Source organism: Adiantum capillus-veneris, chromosome 15 (genome assembly GCF_014529385.1).
Source record: "Adiantum capillus-veneris isolate H3 chromosome 15, ASM1452938v2, whole genome shotgun sequence".
In the NCBI taxonomy this organism is placed as follows: Eukaryota; Viridiplantae; Streptophyta; class Polypodiopsida; order Polypodiales; family Pteridaceae; genus Adiantum; species Adiantum capillus-veneris.
The window spans coordinates 110,061,399-110,075,559 of NC_140945.1; the positions used below are offsets into that span (position 1 = coordinate 110,061,399).

The 14,161-nt window shown below is 44.2% G+C and overlaps 1 protein-coding gene across 1 annotated transcript; it reads left to right on the top strand.

Moving 5' to 3' along the window:
• Positions 1-5,930: 5,930 nt before the first annotated feature.
• On the top strand, positions 5,931-9,331 carry LOC147441263 (uncharacterized). Its single transcript, XM_086482947.1, has 10 exons — positions 5,931-6,302; positions 6,471-6,758; positions 7,177-7,241; positions 7,330-7,449; positions 7,666-7,714; positions 7,793-7,909; positions 8,001-8,054; positions 8,132-8,220; positions 8,438-8,543; positions 8,938-9,331. The coding sequence occupies exons 1-10, from the start codon at positions 5,946-5,948 to the stop codon at positions 9,106-9,108; spliced, it is 1,416 nt and encodes a 471-aa protein (XP_086339073.1). The 5' UTR covers positions 5,931-5,945; the 3' UTR covers positions 9,109-9,331.
• Positions 9,332-14,161: the final 4,830 nt, after the last annotated feature.

Consider the following 14,161-nt stretch of genomic DNA (forward strand, 5'->3'; position numbering starts at 1 on the left):
CCTCTGCTAAGGTAGTCAACAAGCTGACGTTCCACTTCAGCAGCCTCTGAGTAACTCATACGGTATGGTGGTTTACTAACAGGCTTACAGTCTGCAGCCACGTCAATGCCATGTTGCACTAAACGTGTCGGCGGTAAACCTGATGGTAAATCATTAGGAAAAACATCTTGAAATTCCTTTAGCAATTTTTGTAATTGATTAGCAACTTTTGCTTGTGTAGCATTAGAAATTGGTGGAATAGAGGAGAGAGAAGCATGCGGCGTTGAGGAATGTTCAACAGACTCAAGATTGGAAAGGAAATGAGACAGTGAGTAACACAATAAAACCTGTTCTATTTCATTATTAGAAACGAGCTGCATCAGCTCAGCAGTACAAATCAGTGGTGATGATGGTATATCCTTTTCTCCTAACAACAACACATGTGGGCCATGGGAATCAAACATCAAACTGTTGTGCTCGTAGCTACGCTTCAGTGATGGACCTAGGCTATGCAACCACTCCCTACCAAGAACCACATCAGCCCTTTCCATGTTCATAACTTGAAAATCCAAACAAGTAGAGTACCCTTGTACTTCCAATGGAACAGCTCTGCATTGAGTATCCCATACTTCACTGTCATGTCCATTCATCATTGCTACCTTGTAGCGGTGGGTACCGGAGTTTGAGGCAGTTTGAGTTTTTTCACCAATCCATAATTGATGAAATTGTGCGTAGCACTGTCATCTACCAAGATGCGCACCTTGTGCCCTTGCAGATATCCGTGCATACGTACTAACTCATGTGGTCCAAAGGTCTGTTGCCACATGGAAGCTGTGAGACAGCATTCATGCACCACCTCAGTGTGTGTTACTTCCACTGTAGAAAACTTGGAGGAAGACTCGAGAGGCAGTAGTTGCACCGTGTGCACTGCTTTCTCCTTCCCCTGGGCAGCAGATTTCCCCTTGGGACAATCCTTTTTGCCATGGCCTCTTCCTAAGCATTGAAAACACAGCTTCTCTTTCTTTGCCTTATCAAAATCCTCAGGAGAGAGAGGATCCCTAGACCCCTTGGGTTTTTTAGATGCATCTGAATTAGCAACTATAAATTTTCGTTTATTGTGCCCGAACTGAGTGCGTGTATTATTATGTGTACTAGCAGGCACGTGACTATTATGTGTTTTCTTATTCAGGGTCATCATGAATATGTGCTTTCACTATGGCTTCCTCAAGTGTTTTGGGGTCCTGAGATTTGACGTACTTCTTAAGTTCTGGAGTCAGACCTCGTATGAACCCTCGTACTTGCTGAAAGGTATCCAAGCCTTCCAACTTGAGGATGACGTCTCGATAGTGAGAGATATATTCAAGGAGTGATGGATATTGGCGCATGGAACATGTGTCCCAGTCGGTCCAATTCCGATCTGCCTCATTTGTAGGCAAAAACTCCTTGCTGAACATTGTTTCAAAGGCTGCCCAACTCTGCGGTATGATGTTCTTCTCCTTGAGAGACATCCACCATTTGTAGGCCTTGCCTTCCAGAGTTAAGCTCGTTTGCAGAGCTCTTACTGCATCCGGAGTGCGCCATAAGGCGTGAATTCCATCCCATTTATTGAGAAAGATATTCACTGCATCCTTATTTGCGGTCCCGATCTTCGCCTTTGAAAACTGGTGGTTTGAAATTCTTCAACAAATCATCTACCTCTTTGGCAGTGAGAGTATGCAGTGTTTCATTAATTGGGCCTTGCCCTTGTGTTCCAACGTGCTCATGCATGTGAGTGTCAGCCGGACTCTTAGTCTGCTGTTGCATCAATTGAATGACTAAAGTAGAAAGTTTAGTAACATTTTCATTTAAAGCCTTAAAATTTTCGTCCATGACTGTCATGCGTGTCTGAAGTACACGAAATTCCTGAATATCGAGCAATTCGTAAGTATCTTCTCCTGCCGTAGCGTCGCGGATACTCTCCTTGAGAGTATCCGGCCGCGAGCCATCATTGGCAGGATCGGGAATACTTTGCTCAAAATCGAAATTCATGTTGATATCCGAATCCATGGCTACACAGTGTAGTGTAAGAAGTACTCAAGAAAAAAAAAAAAACAATCCATGGCTAAGACACGGAGTAGCTATACTTTACAAGTACTCAAGAAATCTCGGTAGTACTCGTAAAGTATAGCTACTCCGTGTCGTAGCAATGAATTGTTGTGCTAAATCGGCCTTGTTTTCCAAAAAATACTCCCGTAGTTGTAGAAGTTGTTGTCGACGAAGATTGACGTCCTATCGACGAAGATTGACGTTCTATCGAAGAAGCTCTTGGCCACTCGATTACTGAATTAGTCTTGCCGAACAACGAATTGTGGTTGTTTATCTTTCACCCGAACATGCAGGTTCTGGAATTTTCTGCAGTATTCGAGTACAATTTAAAGCCGAGTCGAGTACAATTGGAAGCCGTGATGATCAAGGGGCTTTCCTCGGCGGGTGTAGCTTGCTCGACTACCTTTAGCTTGCTCGACTACTCGTGGGAAGGGCCGTTGAGAATGGCCAAGACCCAATTGAATGGCCAAAGGCCCTTGTAAATATGAAATCTCCAAGCTTTTAAGCGCAGGCAGCGAGCAGACGAAAACGAGGATGATGACGATAATAGGGTGCCTTGCACAGGCCGGATACGGCCGCGAGGGACTGGCGCTAGCCTTGCAACCTGAGGGCGCTCCCTTCAAGCCCACCTCCCCCCGTTTTCATGCACCACACAGTGGGTTCCAAAACGGGAAGAACTGCCTGATTTGGAAAGAAAAACGGCTAAAATTGGAAAAGAACCTTAAAGAGCAGCAGTTCTCACAAAAGGGGCATGTTTTTAGGGGCCAAAGATGAACACGCCTAGAGAGAGAGTGGAGGAGAGTCTCAGGCTCTGATACCAGTGTAAGAAACTAGGCAACTAGGCTCTCCTGGATCTTCCTCCCAACCTCCCTTTATAGGTGGGCTAATAGCCCCTTGCCCTAGACGGATCCCCTGCCCACACTGCCTAGCCCGGCCCTTGGCCGTAGTCCTTGCCTAGCCTAGTTCTTAGGGTACAGGATCCGTGTCCTGACATAGGGCTATGTGGAGACTTAGTACCAGAGAAGCCTAGAAACACAGGAGATTAATGATGCGGGAGGTAGAGCTTCTTCACAAGCTCCGTGGTTTGCTTGGCCTCCTCCCCTCCAACCACGTCATATAGATGAAGTTATAATTCTATTGAGTCATGTAGATGATGTTATAATTCCATCACGTTCACAATAACCTTCTAATTGCCACCCTTGCCTTTCTAGTTTCTAATTTGATCCTCCAAATTTGAAAGTGTCTAAATTTCTTTCCTGCTTTCAAAATATTTTTCATCTTTTGAAAATTGTGAGAGCCTACTCCATTGAATTTTTTAGCGGAGGAATTTTGCGTCTTTTCTCATTTCTCTTATGGCTTTGTTTGTGTATATGTATGATAGCTATGCACTCGCGTAGCAATTCTTGTAGTGACACTTCTTCTTGTAGTCACACTTATACCTACACCTTCTTGAACAAGTAAAGAAAACTTAGACAACTTGCTTTCAAGACATGGATTTATTACATAACGTTGTTTTGATTTATGGATATGTATCTGTAGATGAGGACTCCTTTCTAAGAGAGAGGCAGCAATATGACATTCATCAAGAGCATTTTTTTGCTTTTTGTAAATACACTATACTTGGTCCTCTCTTCCAATTTTGTATGAACTGCATGACACATGTTTGGACTCCAATTCACAAACATGCCTCAGTGGCCACTCTCAAGCCCTTCAAATGAAATGATACTTGAAAGTTAGGTCCACCGTGCTGAATTTTGGTGATGAAATGACAATGATGTGCACCAATATAGGCTAACATCCTAAACTTTGCAGGTGTTGAGTGTCTCTTTCAACACCAATTAGTCCACAAGGTGACATTCTCGATAGGAATCTCATCAATGACTTCTTGTGCTATTGAAAGGGCATTATATTTGGCATATTGGTCCTTGCACATTCATCAAATGTCTGGTCTGAGCGCACTTTCAATCCCCGCAAAGGCTCACACTACCCAAAAAAGAAACACACACATACACACACAAAAACAAACATTTAATTCAGCTCAAGTCTTTGATACCAATGCTATGTCCCTGTTGTCATTTGTGAGCCTCAATTTTCATGTGCTTGCTTACACTCCTATAGTTGTTTGCGGGCCTTGATCACATGCTTACTGACGTGTCTTTTCATTTATGTCTCTTCGTCTTCTATATAAGGAGCCTTTGTATCACACATTCAATCAATCAACACAGAGTATTTTTGAGTTCAGTTCAAGTTTCTTAAGTCTTAATCACGAGTTTAAGTACTTAATTAAGGATTAGTACCTAGAATTCTTACATTGGAGCCATGTGTGCAAGGTACGATTCACTTGAAGGCATTCACCAAATGCAACCAAACGCATCATGAGCACATCATGTTCATACATATCCAATCGCATGTTCTCAGAGAGGAATGTTGTGCCTTTCAATATACACTTATGATATAGTAGTTGAGGATTCTCTCTCTCAGAACCCCTCTACTACTCTCTCTCTCTCTCTCTCTCTCTCTCTCTCTCTCTCTCTCTCTACCTTGTCTTCAATGACGTTTACGGACAATGGACACACATCCATCCTTCTTGAGGCTTTTTTTTTTGTTTTGCATGAAGGTCAAAATCGCGACCATCATTTGCAGTAGGAGTGGACACCCATTTTCTCTTCTTCAGTCATTTTTTATATGTTGTATGAAGGTCAACATTTTCATGAGTCCGTCGTTAGAAGGGATTGTTTAAAGAATGCCCTTCTATACCAATGTAAAATAAAGTAAAACACTTGCCAATGGAAGGGGAGTACATATGGGCTAGCCTTGGCACTAAGTGACACCTATATTTAATGCAGGGAGGGGTAATGGGATTAACGATCGGGGCTGGGGGGGGCGGGATCTCGAGGCGCACTAAAGGCCAGCGGGAAAAACGAGGCGTGCCGCCAAAACAGCGAGGCATATTAAACATGGCCAGCGGAAAAAACGAAGCACGAGGGGAAGATTTGAACCCAAGACCTGGCTGTCCGAGTTTAGGGTCACATAGGCTAACCACCTCATCCGTGCATACATTGTGTGCCCACAGCCATTTTTACAACATTATATTGTAAGTTAACATGCATTATCCAGGCTGTCCAGGTTTAGTGCGTGTCCAAGTTTAGTTATTGATTTGATTTTTACGGCTACGATCTTCTTGGCTTTCGCGCTTGAGCTTCTTCTCCTTTGATCCCATTGCCTCCCCCTCTTAAATACGGGTGTTACTTAGTGCTGAGGATAGGCTAGGTTAAGACAAGTCGGTGGAAGGAGTATACACTTCAACCTTGGTGTGTCTCATTGGGCAACAAGACCCACCATTTCTTGGGCGACACCCGTCCCCCCCCCCGAAAAATGAAAACTTCCACTCACTTTTCAGAAGCAATTGTGGGTAGTACAATAAAACTAGGTTCAGAGGAGCCGGAGGAAGGGGTATACACGTCATGCTTGTTACATCTCATTTTGCAAAAAAGCAACTCAAGCAATTTTTAGACCCACCATTTCTTGGGCGATCCCCCCCCCCCCCCCCCCCCCCCCCCCCCCCAAAAAAAATGAAAATTGCTACTCACTTTTCAACGACAATTGCGGGCAGCACGACTTGAACGTGCATCGTGGGTTTGTGAAGCTTTGCACTCCCACCATGCTAACACTGATTGGTTGAAGGAGTGTTGGTTTGTTTTTGTTGAAGATGTTGTCATCAATTGTTAGGGACGAGGGCCTTGGAGGCAGGTGCCACAAGCGGAGGCTTATGCGGGGCTCGTGTGAACTTGGCCTAGGATGCTCCTATGTTGGAGAAAACATGGACATGTGAAATTAGTATGTAAAAATTAGTACGAAAATTGACTTGTAATTTTTGGGATATGTTGTCGGTAGAAGAGCAAAATGATTTTGATCAATGGGATACAATTATCTATGTACTCTTTCCAGTGGCCTATCTCATGCAGAACCACCCGTGTAGGATGCAACACCCAACATCGCTCCTATCCTATCCTCTCCTCAATATATATAACCCGTGCTTCTTGCGTTCTCGCCAGCCACGTCTCCTCACCCGCCATTTGTCAGCACGCTGCTTTGTCTTCGCGCAGCCACAGCTGCCGCTTCTGGCTCGTCGTTGCCGGCTGCATCACCTCGCATCCGTCTGTAGCGTGGACTCGCGTGGTGGCGCACACGCAGCGGCAGCTCCTCCACTGCAGCTCTCGACAGCGAGAAGGCTCAATGTATGTTTACGAGAGAGAGAGAGAGAGAGAGAGAGAGTGAGGGCGAGTCCCTCTTTACGGTTTGGCACTTTGTCTGCATGCATATGGGTGGTGCATCCAAGGGAACTTCAATTTTGTATCTTAACTTGTCATGTGCGCCGATTTAATTGAGCGATGCTCACGCAGCAGCGCGTGAATCAGCACGGTGGGCTATTCGACTCGACCACCCAACCATCGCACGTGCAGAGGCTCGGGCCTCTTCTTCCTCCTCCTCCCTCTGCGGCTTCTCACCTCCGAAGCCACATTTTGGCAATGGCAGCTCGAAGTGCTTGCCAGAGCTCTTCCCTCTTGAATTCCCTCACCCAGCTACCTTGCGTTCCTTTCCCTACATCCTCCACCAACGTGAGCTTTGGTAGTTCCTGCCGTGCAAACCACCTCCCGCTTCATGTCACTGCATCAGCATCGGATAGCCGCAAGGTATGCTCTTCTGGTGACATTATGAAGTTGAGATGGATCAATGTGCTACAAAGGCTCATGTTTGTGATGGGATGCTCCTCATTTTTCTCGTTATGGAAAACATATCTGCTCTCTGATTGAAATTGCACATGCAGTGCATACCTACGGTTAAATTTCGAGCGCTAGTGCCCTACGTGGCACTGGCAGTCACCCTTGATGTAAAAAGTGTTGAGCTTTTTGATGGCGGTGGCTGCTGCCACATAGGCAGCAGCGCTCGAAATTTATCATCGCCCGCAGTGCATACTAGTAGATCGGTAATCATATCCATTGGCACATGTATATGCCTTTTTGTAGATCGGCCAATTTACCCACAATGGTGCTCATCTTGATGACAAGTATTTGTACAATCGTAGATGATTCAGTGGTTCTTGCTGAGCAGGCAATGAAAGTTGATGGAACGGTCTTTACGGACAGAACAGTGCTTAACATTAATCCCGTGGCCAAGTACTGCGATGCTTAATTACTATTCAAATGTGTCCATCCAGTACAACAGTTGCATTTTAGATTGAGATTATTGTATTTTGCTTTGCAGGCACGGGGCTCCATCAAGCGTACCTGCTGCTGCTCCCATTTCTGTGGTGGCCACGGAAGTGGAGACTTTACCCTTGGATAGGTTGAAGACTGGCTATCTCAAATTCAAGGAAAACTACATGTAAGGCTGCACGTCCACTGGAAGGTGGAAGTGCATGCATTACCTAGATTAACTTTGGGCTACTCTTTTGTTGTGGGCTTGTTTGAAGAGCAGGACATATATCATGGTGTGCATGCATGTGACAACTTCACTATGAACTTGTGAAATTACCCACACTGCTTACATTCAAGGAGAGTACTACCCTAAAAGGCTATAATTTTTGGTTCTGTTGGGCAGAAAAAATCAAGCACTTGTGAAGTCGCTGGCAGAAACTCAGACGCCTCCGGTACCTTATGTCCCATAATCTGTTTCTATCAATCTGTTTCCCTGGCTTTATGTTAAAGGTTGTGTTGTAAACTTACAGTACATGATTATTGCCTGTGCTGATTCAAGAGTGGATCCATGCACTGTGTTGAGCCTTGGACCTGGTGAGGCTTTTGTGCTACGTAACATTGGAAACATGGTTCCACCTTATACCGGGGTAAGGCGGCTTATTCCTGCATCCTCTTTTGGACTTACAGATTTTGTATATGGTTTAGTTTACGAGCAATAATCATTTATATCGCACGCAGAACTCTTGCTCATCTGCTGCTTCTGCCATTGAGTATGCGGTGCTGCACTTGAAGGTTAGATTTTTTTTTTTCGTAATGTTGAATTGCCTCTAGCTGGGGTTTCTTATTGGGTTCTGTTTCATTCGACACAGGTGAAGCATCTTGTTGTCATTGGCCACAGCCGATGTGGTGCCATCAAAGCCTTGATGGGCATTGAAGAGGATGGGTCAAATAGGTTCAGGTGGGTGTATTGGTCTAGTGGAGCTAAATGCAGTTGTTTTTATTCAGGATCTGCATAGCCTTTGATGATTAGCTTTAGTACTTTCAGTCTGGGTATGTCGCTCTAATGTTGCTCAATGCATTTCATTTTATTTAGGATCAACATAGTCCTTGATGACCAGCTTTGAGCATTTTTAGCCTGTGGTTTTACCTTGTTTTGTCTCCGTATGCGTTTTCAGCGAATTCATCGAAGACTGGATTCTGATTTCGAAAACTGCCTCTAAGAAGGTGAAGAGCTTGCACCAATCTGCTGAATTTACAGAGCAGTGTACAAAGTGTGAGAAGGTGAGCTATATTATCTATCGTTCTCTGCACGTGTAAAAGCATTGGGATTGTTCAAAATTTGTGATTTGTAGAAAGGGAATGTGCATATGTGACTAGAAGGGCCCAATTTAGTGAAGCACAAATTGTGTACTCGCATGGTTTGAGGCTTACGATTGTTTATGCTCAGGGGGAATGTGCTATGTAATGTAATCATGTTAATCTACCATGTGAGCTCAGCAGGAGGGGTTTTAAAATGCAAATTTTTTAAGGCAATTTAATAGAAATATATAAAAATAAGGGGTTTTTATAATCAATTTAGGACCCAATTTATCTCAAGTCATGAGTAATGTACAAATTGTAACTGGCATGGTTTGAAGCTTATGTTTGTTGTTTTGGTGGCTCTTCAATGGTGCAGGAGAATGTAAACAATGCGTTGTGGAACTGCCTTTCATACCCATTTGTTAGAGAAAAGATGTCTTCAGGGGAGTTGACTCTTCATGGCGGTTACTATGATTTTGTGAACAATGCATTTGAGAGTTGGTCGGTAGATTTGGCATCAATGTCGAAGGTCGAAAAGGTGCATTAAGTGGGTACAGACTGTTTCTAGGATGGAGGGTAACTAACAAAGAATTGCTGTGAGCGGCAAATAGCCTTCCTCTTCTCGCGAGAGAGAAAGATGGTGTAGCAGCAATGAGTGTTCTTCATGGCATATGAGTTATATTGCTCTTGATTCGAGTTATGCATATCCAGAAAAACCATCTTGAGTGTATCATATATTGTAACTAATCGATGGCATCGGGTTGGGACTATGATTAACTAATTTTTCATCTTGTTGCAGCTACTAAAGTATCAATTTATTGAATCCATCTCATGTGATTTCTTTTTGGTGTCATGATCTATTTGCTTTTTCTAAGAATGTTTTGGATGCAAATAGCCTGCAGTTAAGAGAGACGATGAGCGTGTGTCAACAACATTTTCAAAGCTTTGCTTGTTAATCAGCCTGATGCACTACGATTTGGAGTACAAATATGTGCCACTAAGGGTCGAGCAGGTCTTTATTTTTGAAGTACTGTCGTTGACGGAAAGAGTAAACTGAGGTGAGAAGTTTGTAGAAAAAATGTTGTGATTTTACAAAACTTGAAGATGTTGATAACTTTGAGATGGTTTATATCTTGGAAAGGTTATGCTGACAATTATGCAGTATTGTGAGCAACCTCGATTAGCCCACTACCGATAATGCAAGTGTTTTGATGGGGGAAAGTGTTCTCCCCCCCTCCCCCTCCCCGCCCCTCCCCCTCCCCCTCCCCGCCCCTCCCCTCTTCCGCTTCCTACTCCCTTGTCATAATGTTTACTTCGTAAGCGTAGTGGGAATTTCGCAATCCCTAGCCTGTCATTAGCCCACGTGGTTCTAGTGCTTAAAAGCTCTATAAACAACTACGCCGTCAAAAGCCCAACGCTAAAAATCTCTAAAAAAAACTCCAGGAACCTCGCAATACTGTGGATGGCGCCATTGCCAGAGCATGTCATGCTTGTTGCTCTGGAAGGCCAACGCCAGCAACCACCTTAGCAGGATAGTCCGCCATCCCCGCCGTCTTCTGCTGAGGTATATTCTAGTGAACCATTGCAATCTGGATGTATAGGTCATCACCAAGTACCAAACATATGGATGTGCGGTCCAAAACCGTAGACCGTCGACACGTGAAGATCACTCTAGTATTATCAGTAGTTGTCTAATGTTTCAAGGTACGACAATGCAAAGAAAATGTGGTCATGTGCCCTCCTTGGAATCACTTGTGCCTACTCTATGGGATTATGCATTCAAAACAATGTCACTGAGAAACATTCAAGTGAATGAGGACTTCTTTCTCAAGTATTCATGGTCATGTGTCCTCCTTGCAATCACTTGTGCCTACTCTATGGGATTATGCATTCAAAACAATGTCACTGAGAAACATTCAAGTGAATGAGGACTTCTTTCTCAAGTATCCATGGGATGTCTCTACAGTTAGAGAAAAAAGCACATTTTCTTATTTTTAAGTAGACTTGGAAATTTTCTAACTTCAGTAAATGTGGGTTCGTCTTTCTCTCCTCATATGATGTAGCAAATGATCACACATACTTGTTGGTAGTATGTTGCAAGTGCACGAGTAAAGGGAAAAGAGTGATGCTTACCAAGGATGACTATCATTGGAAGCAACAAGGGCCACCGGTGGTGAAAAAGAGCAGTGACTATACCTTAAAGTATTTCACGTACGAAAAACAAGAAGGGAAGCAATTTGACATCGCTAAGCATCATGATGGGTGCACATATTTTACGAAAGAATGCACCGTAGACAGTGTCAAAGATTACGCGCTCGCAAAACTTCATAAGAGAACCATCACCCATGATAAACAAGTCAAAGGAAAACCCGCCATGGCGAACAATTTGTTGCTAAGGTCATCGATACGTGTTCGCAAAATACTATGTTATTAAATGGCGATGAGGTGGCTATTGATAATCTCATGTGGAATCTTTCGGCTCTTGAGGAGCTTCGTGTCCTGCGTGTGGACTCTTGAAATGCGTTGATTGCATGATTTGCTCCACAAGGCCAGGGCCAGCAAGCTCTATTTTGTTTTCAGTAGATTCGAAGCGAGGGCCTCTCTCCAGATGCAATCACGCACGCATGCATGAAGGCATGTAGCTCTACGCAAGAAGCTGATATGGGCACAAAAAGTGCTTGAGGAGCTTCCTTTCCAGAATGTCGCCTCTTGAAATGCATTGATTACGGGATGTGCACAACAAGAACATGGCTATTGAAAGAAGATGTCATGCTTGGGATTGTCTTGGTCGTTATGTATGCCAAATGTGGTGCTTGAGAGAGAACAAAAAGTGCTAGAGCAGTTTTCTGACGGGAATGTCACCCCTGGCAATGCACTGATTGAGGGATGTGCGCAACAAGAGCAAAGAAAGCTCTAGGTTGGTTTTAGCGGATGCAAAGCAAGTATATCTCTCCAAATTCATTCAAGGCATGTGGCTCATGTAAGTGCTCGAGGAGGTTCATGTCGTGAGTGTGGACTCTTGGAATGCATTGATTGCATGGTTTGATCCACAAGGACAGGGCCAGAAAGCTCTATTTTGTTTTTAGCAGATGCGAAGCAAGGGCTCCTCTCCAGATGCAATCATGTACGCATGCATGAAGCCATGTAGCTCTACGCAAGAAGCTTGTATGGGCACAAAAATTCACAATTATATTGTTAGTCAGAGGCTACTGAATGCATATGCTTGCACCTTGAAGGCCATTGACCTTTTGCAACGCCGTTGACATGGGTGAGAGAATTAATGAGCCCATACTTGGTCCGATGCTCTTGGGGAAGCGTATCATGCTCTAGGTTGCTTTCAACGGATGCAAAGCAAGTGTATCTCTCCAAATTTAGCATCCTATACTTGCCTCTTGAAGGCTATGCTTACATCTTGAAGGCATGTGGCTCTATGCAAGAGCAGGGGCAGAAAGCTCTATGTTGTTTTTAGCAAATGCAAAGAAAGTATATCTCTCCTAATTCAATCAAGGCATGTGGCTCTACGCAAGTGCTTGAGGAGCTTCGTATCCTGAGTGTGGACTCTTACAATGCACTGATTGGATGATTTGCTCCACAAGGGCAGGGCCAGCAAGCTCTATTCTATTTTCAGCAGATGCGAAGTCAGGGCCTCTCTCCAGATGCAATCACGTACGCATGCATGAAGGCATGTAGCTCTACTGAAGAATCTGTTATGGGCACAAAAAGTTCTTGAGCAGCTTCCTGTCCGGAATGTCGCCTCTTGAACTGCATTGATCGCGGAATGTGCACAACAAGAACATGGCTGTTGAAAGGAGATGCCATGCATGGGATTGTCTTGATCAATATGTATGCCAAATGTGGTGTGCTTGAGAGAGCACAAAAAGTGTTGGAGTAGTTTTCTGTCCGGAATGTCTGCCCCTTGGAATGCACTGATTGCGGGATGTGCGCAACAAGAGCAGGGCAAGAAAGATGTAGGTTGTTTTTGCAGATGCAAAGAAAGTATATCTCTCCAAATTCATTCAAGGCATGTGGCGTTGCGCAAGTGCTCGAGGAGCTTCGTGTCCTGAGTGTTGGCTCTTATAATGTGCTGATTGCATGATTTGCTCCACAAGGGCAGGGCCAACAAGCCCTATTTTGTTTTCAACAGATGCGAAGCGAGGGCCTCTCTCCAGATGCAATCACGTACACATGCATGAAGGCATGTAGCTCCACGCAAGAAGCTGATATGGGTAGAAAAAGTGCTTGAGGAGTTCCATTTCCGGAGTGTCACCTCTTCAAATGGATTGATTATAGGTTGTGCAAAATAGGAACATGGCTATTGAAAGAAGATGCCATGCTTGGGACTGTCTTGGTCAATATGTATGCCAAATGTGGTGTGCTTGAGAGAGCACAAAAAGTGCTAGAGCAGTTTTCTTTCCGGGTTGTCGCCCCTTGGAATGCACTGATTGCGGGATGTGTGCAACAAGAGTAGGGCAAGAAAGCTCTAGGTTGTTTTTAGCGGATGCAAAGCAAGTATATCTCTCCAAATTTAGTCAAGGCATGTGGCTCTACGCAAGTGCTCGAGGAGCTTCATGTTCTGAGTGTGGACTCTAGGAATGCGTTGATCGAATGATTTTCTCCACAAGGACAGGGCCAACAAGCTCTATTCTGTTTTTAGTAGACGCGAAGCACGGGCCTCTCTCCAGATGCAATCATGTATGCATGCATAAAGGCATATCCGGAATGTTGCCTCTTGAAATGCATTGATTACGGGATGTACACAACAAGAACATGGCTCTTGAAAGAAGATGCCATGCTTGGGTCTGTCTTTGTCGATATGTATGCCAAATGTGGTGTGCTTGAGAGAGCACAAAAAGTGCTAGAGAAGTTTTCTGTCCAGAATGTTTCTCCTTGGAATCCACTGATTACGGGATGTGCGCAACAAGAGCAGGGCAAGAAAGATGCAAAGCAAGTATATCTCTCCAAATTCAGTCACCTACACTTTCATCTTCAAGGCATGTGGCTCTACGCAAGTGCTCGAGGAGCTTCATGTCGTGAGTGTGGACTCTTGGAATGCGTTGATTGCATGATTTGCTCCACAAGGCCATATCCAGAAAGCTCTATTTTGTTTTGAGCAGATGTGAAGTAAGGGCCTCTCTCCATATGCAATCATGTATGCATGCATGAAGCCATGTAGCTCTACACAAGCTTGTATTGGCACAAAAATTCACAATTATAATGTTTCTCACCAACCGAAGTCTCTTGGAGCGCTTTTATATCCAGTTATGTCAAGCTAGGACAGGTGAGGAAGCTCTGAAATTAAATTTCAATATGACATGGGCATTTTCTTCATGACCATTTTGCCCGAAATGTTGCTTGTCGAATGCATTAAATGATGGGAATGGCATCTCTTTCAATGCATTGGTAGTGGGATACGCACCGCAGAAAGCTCTAGGCTATTTTCATCTTTCTGTCTGTAGTGTGGACTCCTTGAATGCACTCACTGTGGGATGTGTGCAACAAGAGCAAGGCCAATGAGCGATACAGGAAAGAAGTTGTGCTTGGCTTTGCTTGGGACTATGTGTACGTCACATATGGTGCTCTTCAGAACGCATGAAAAGCGC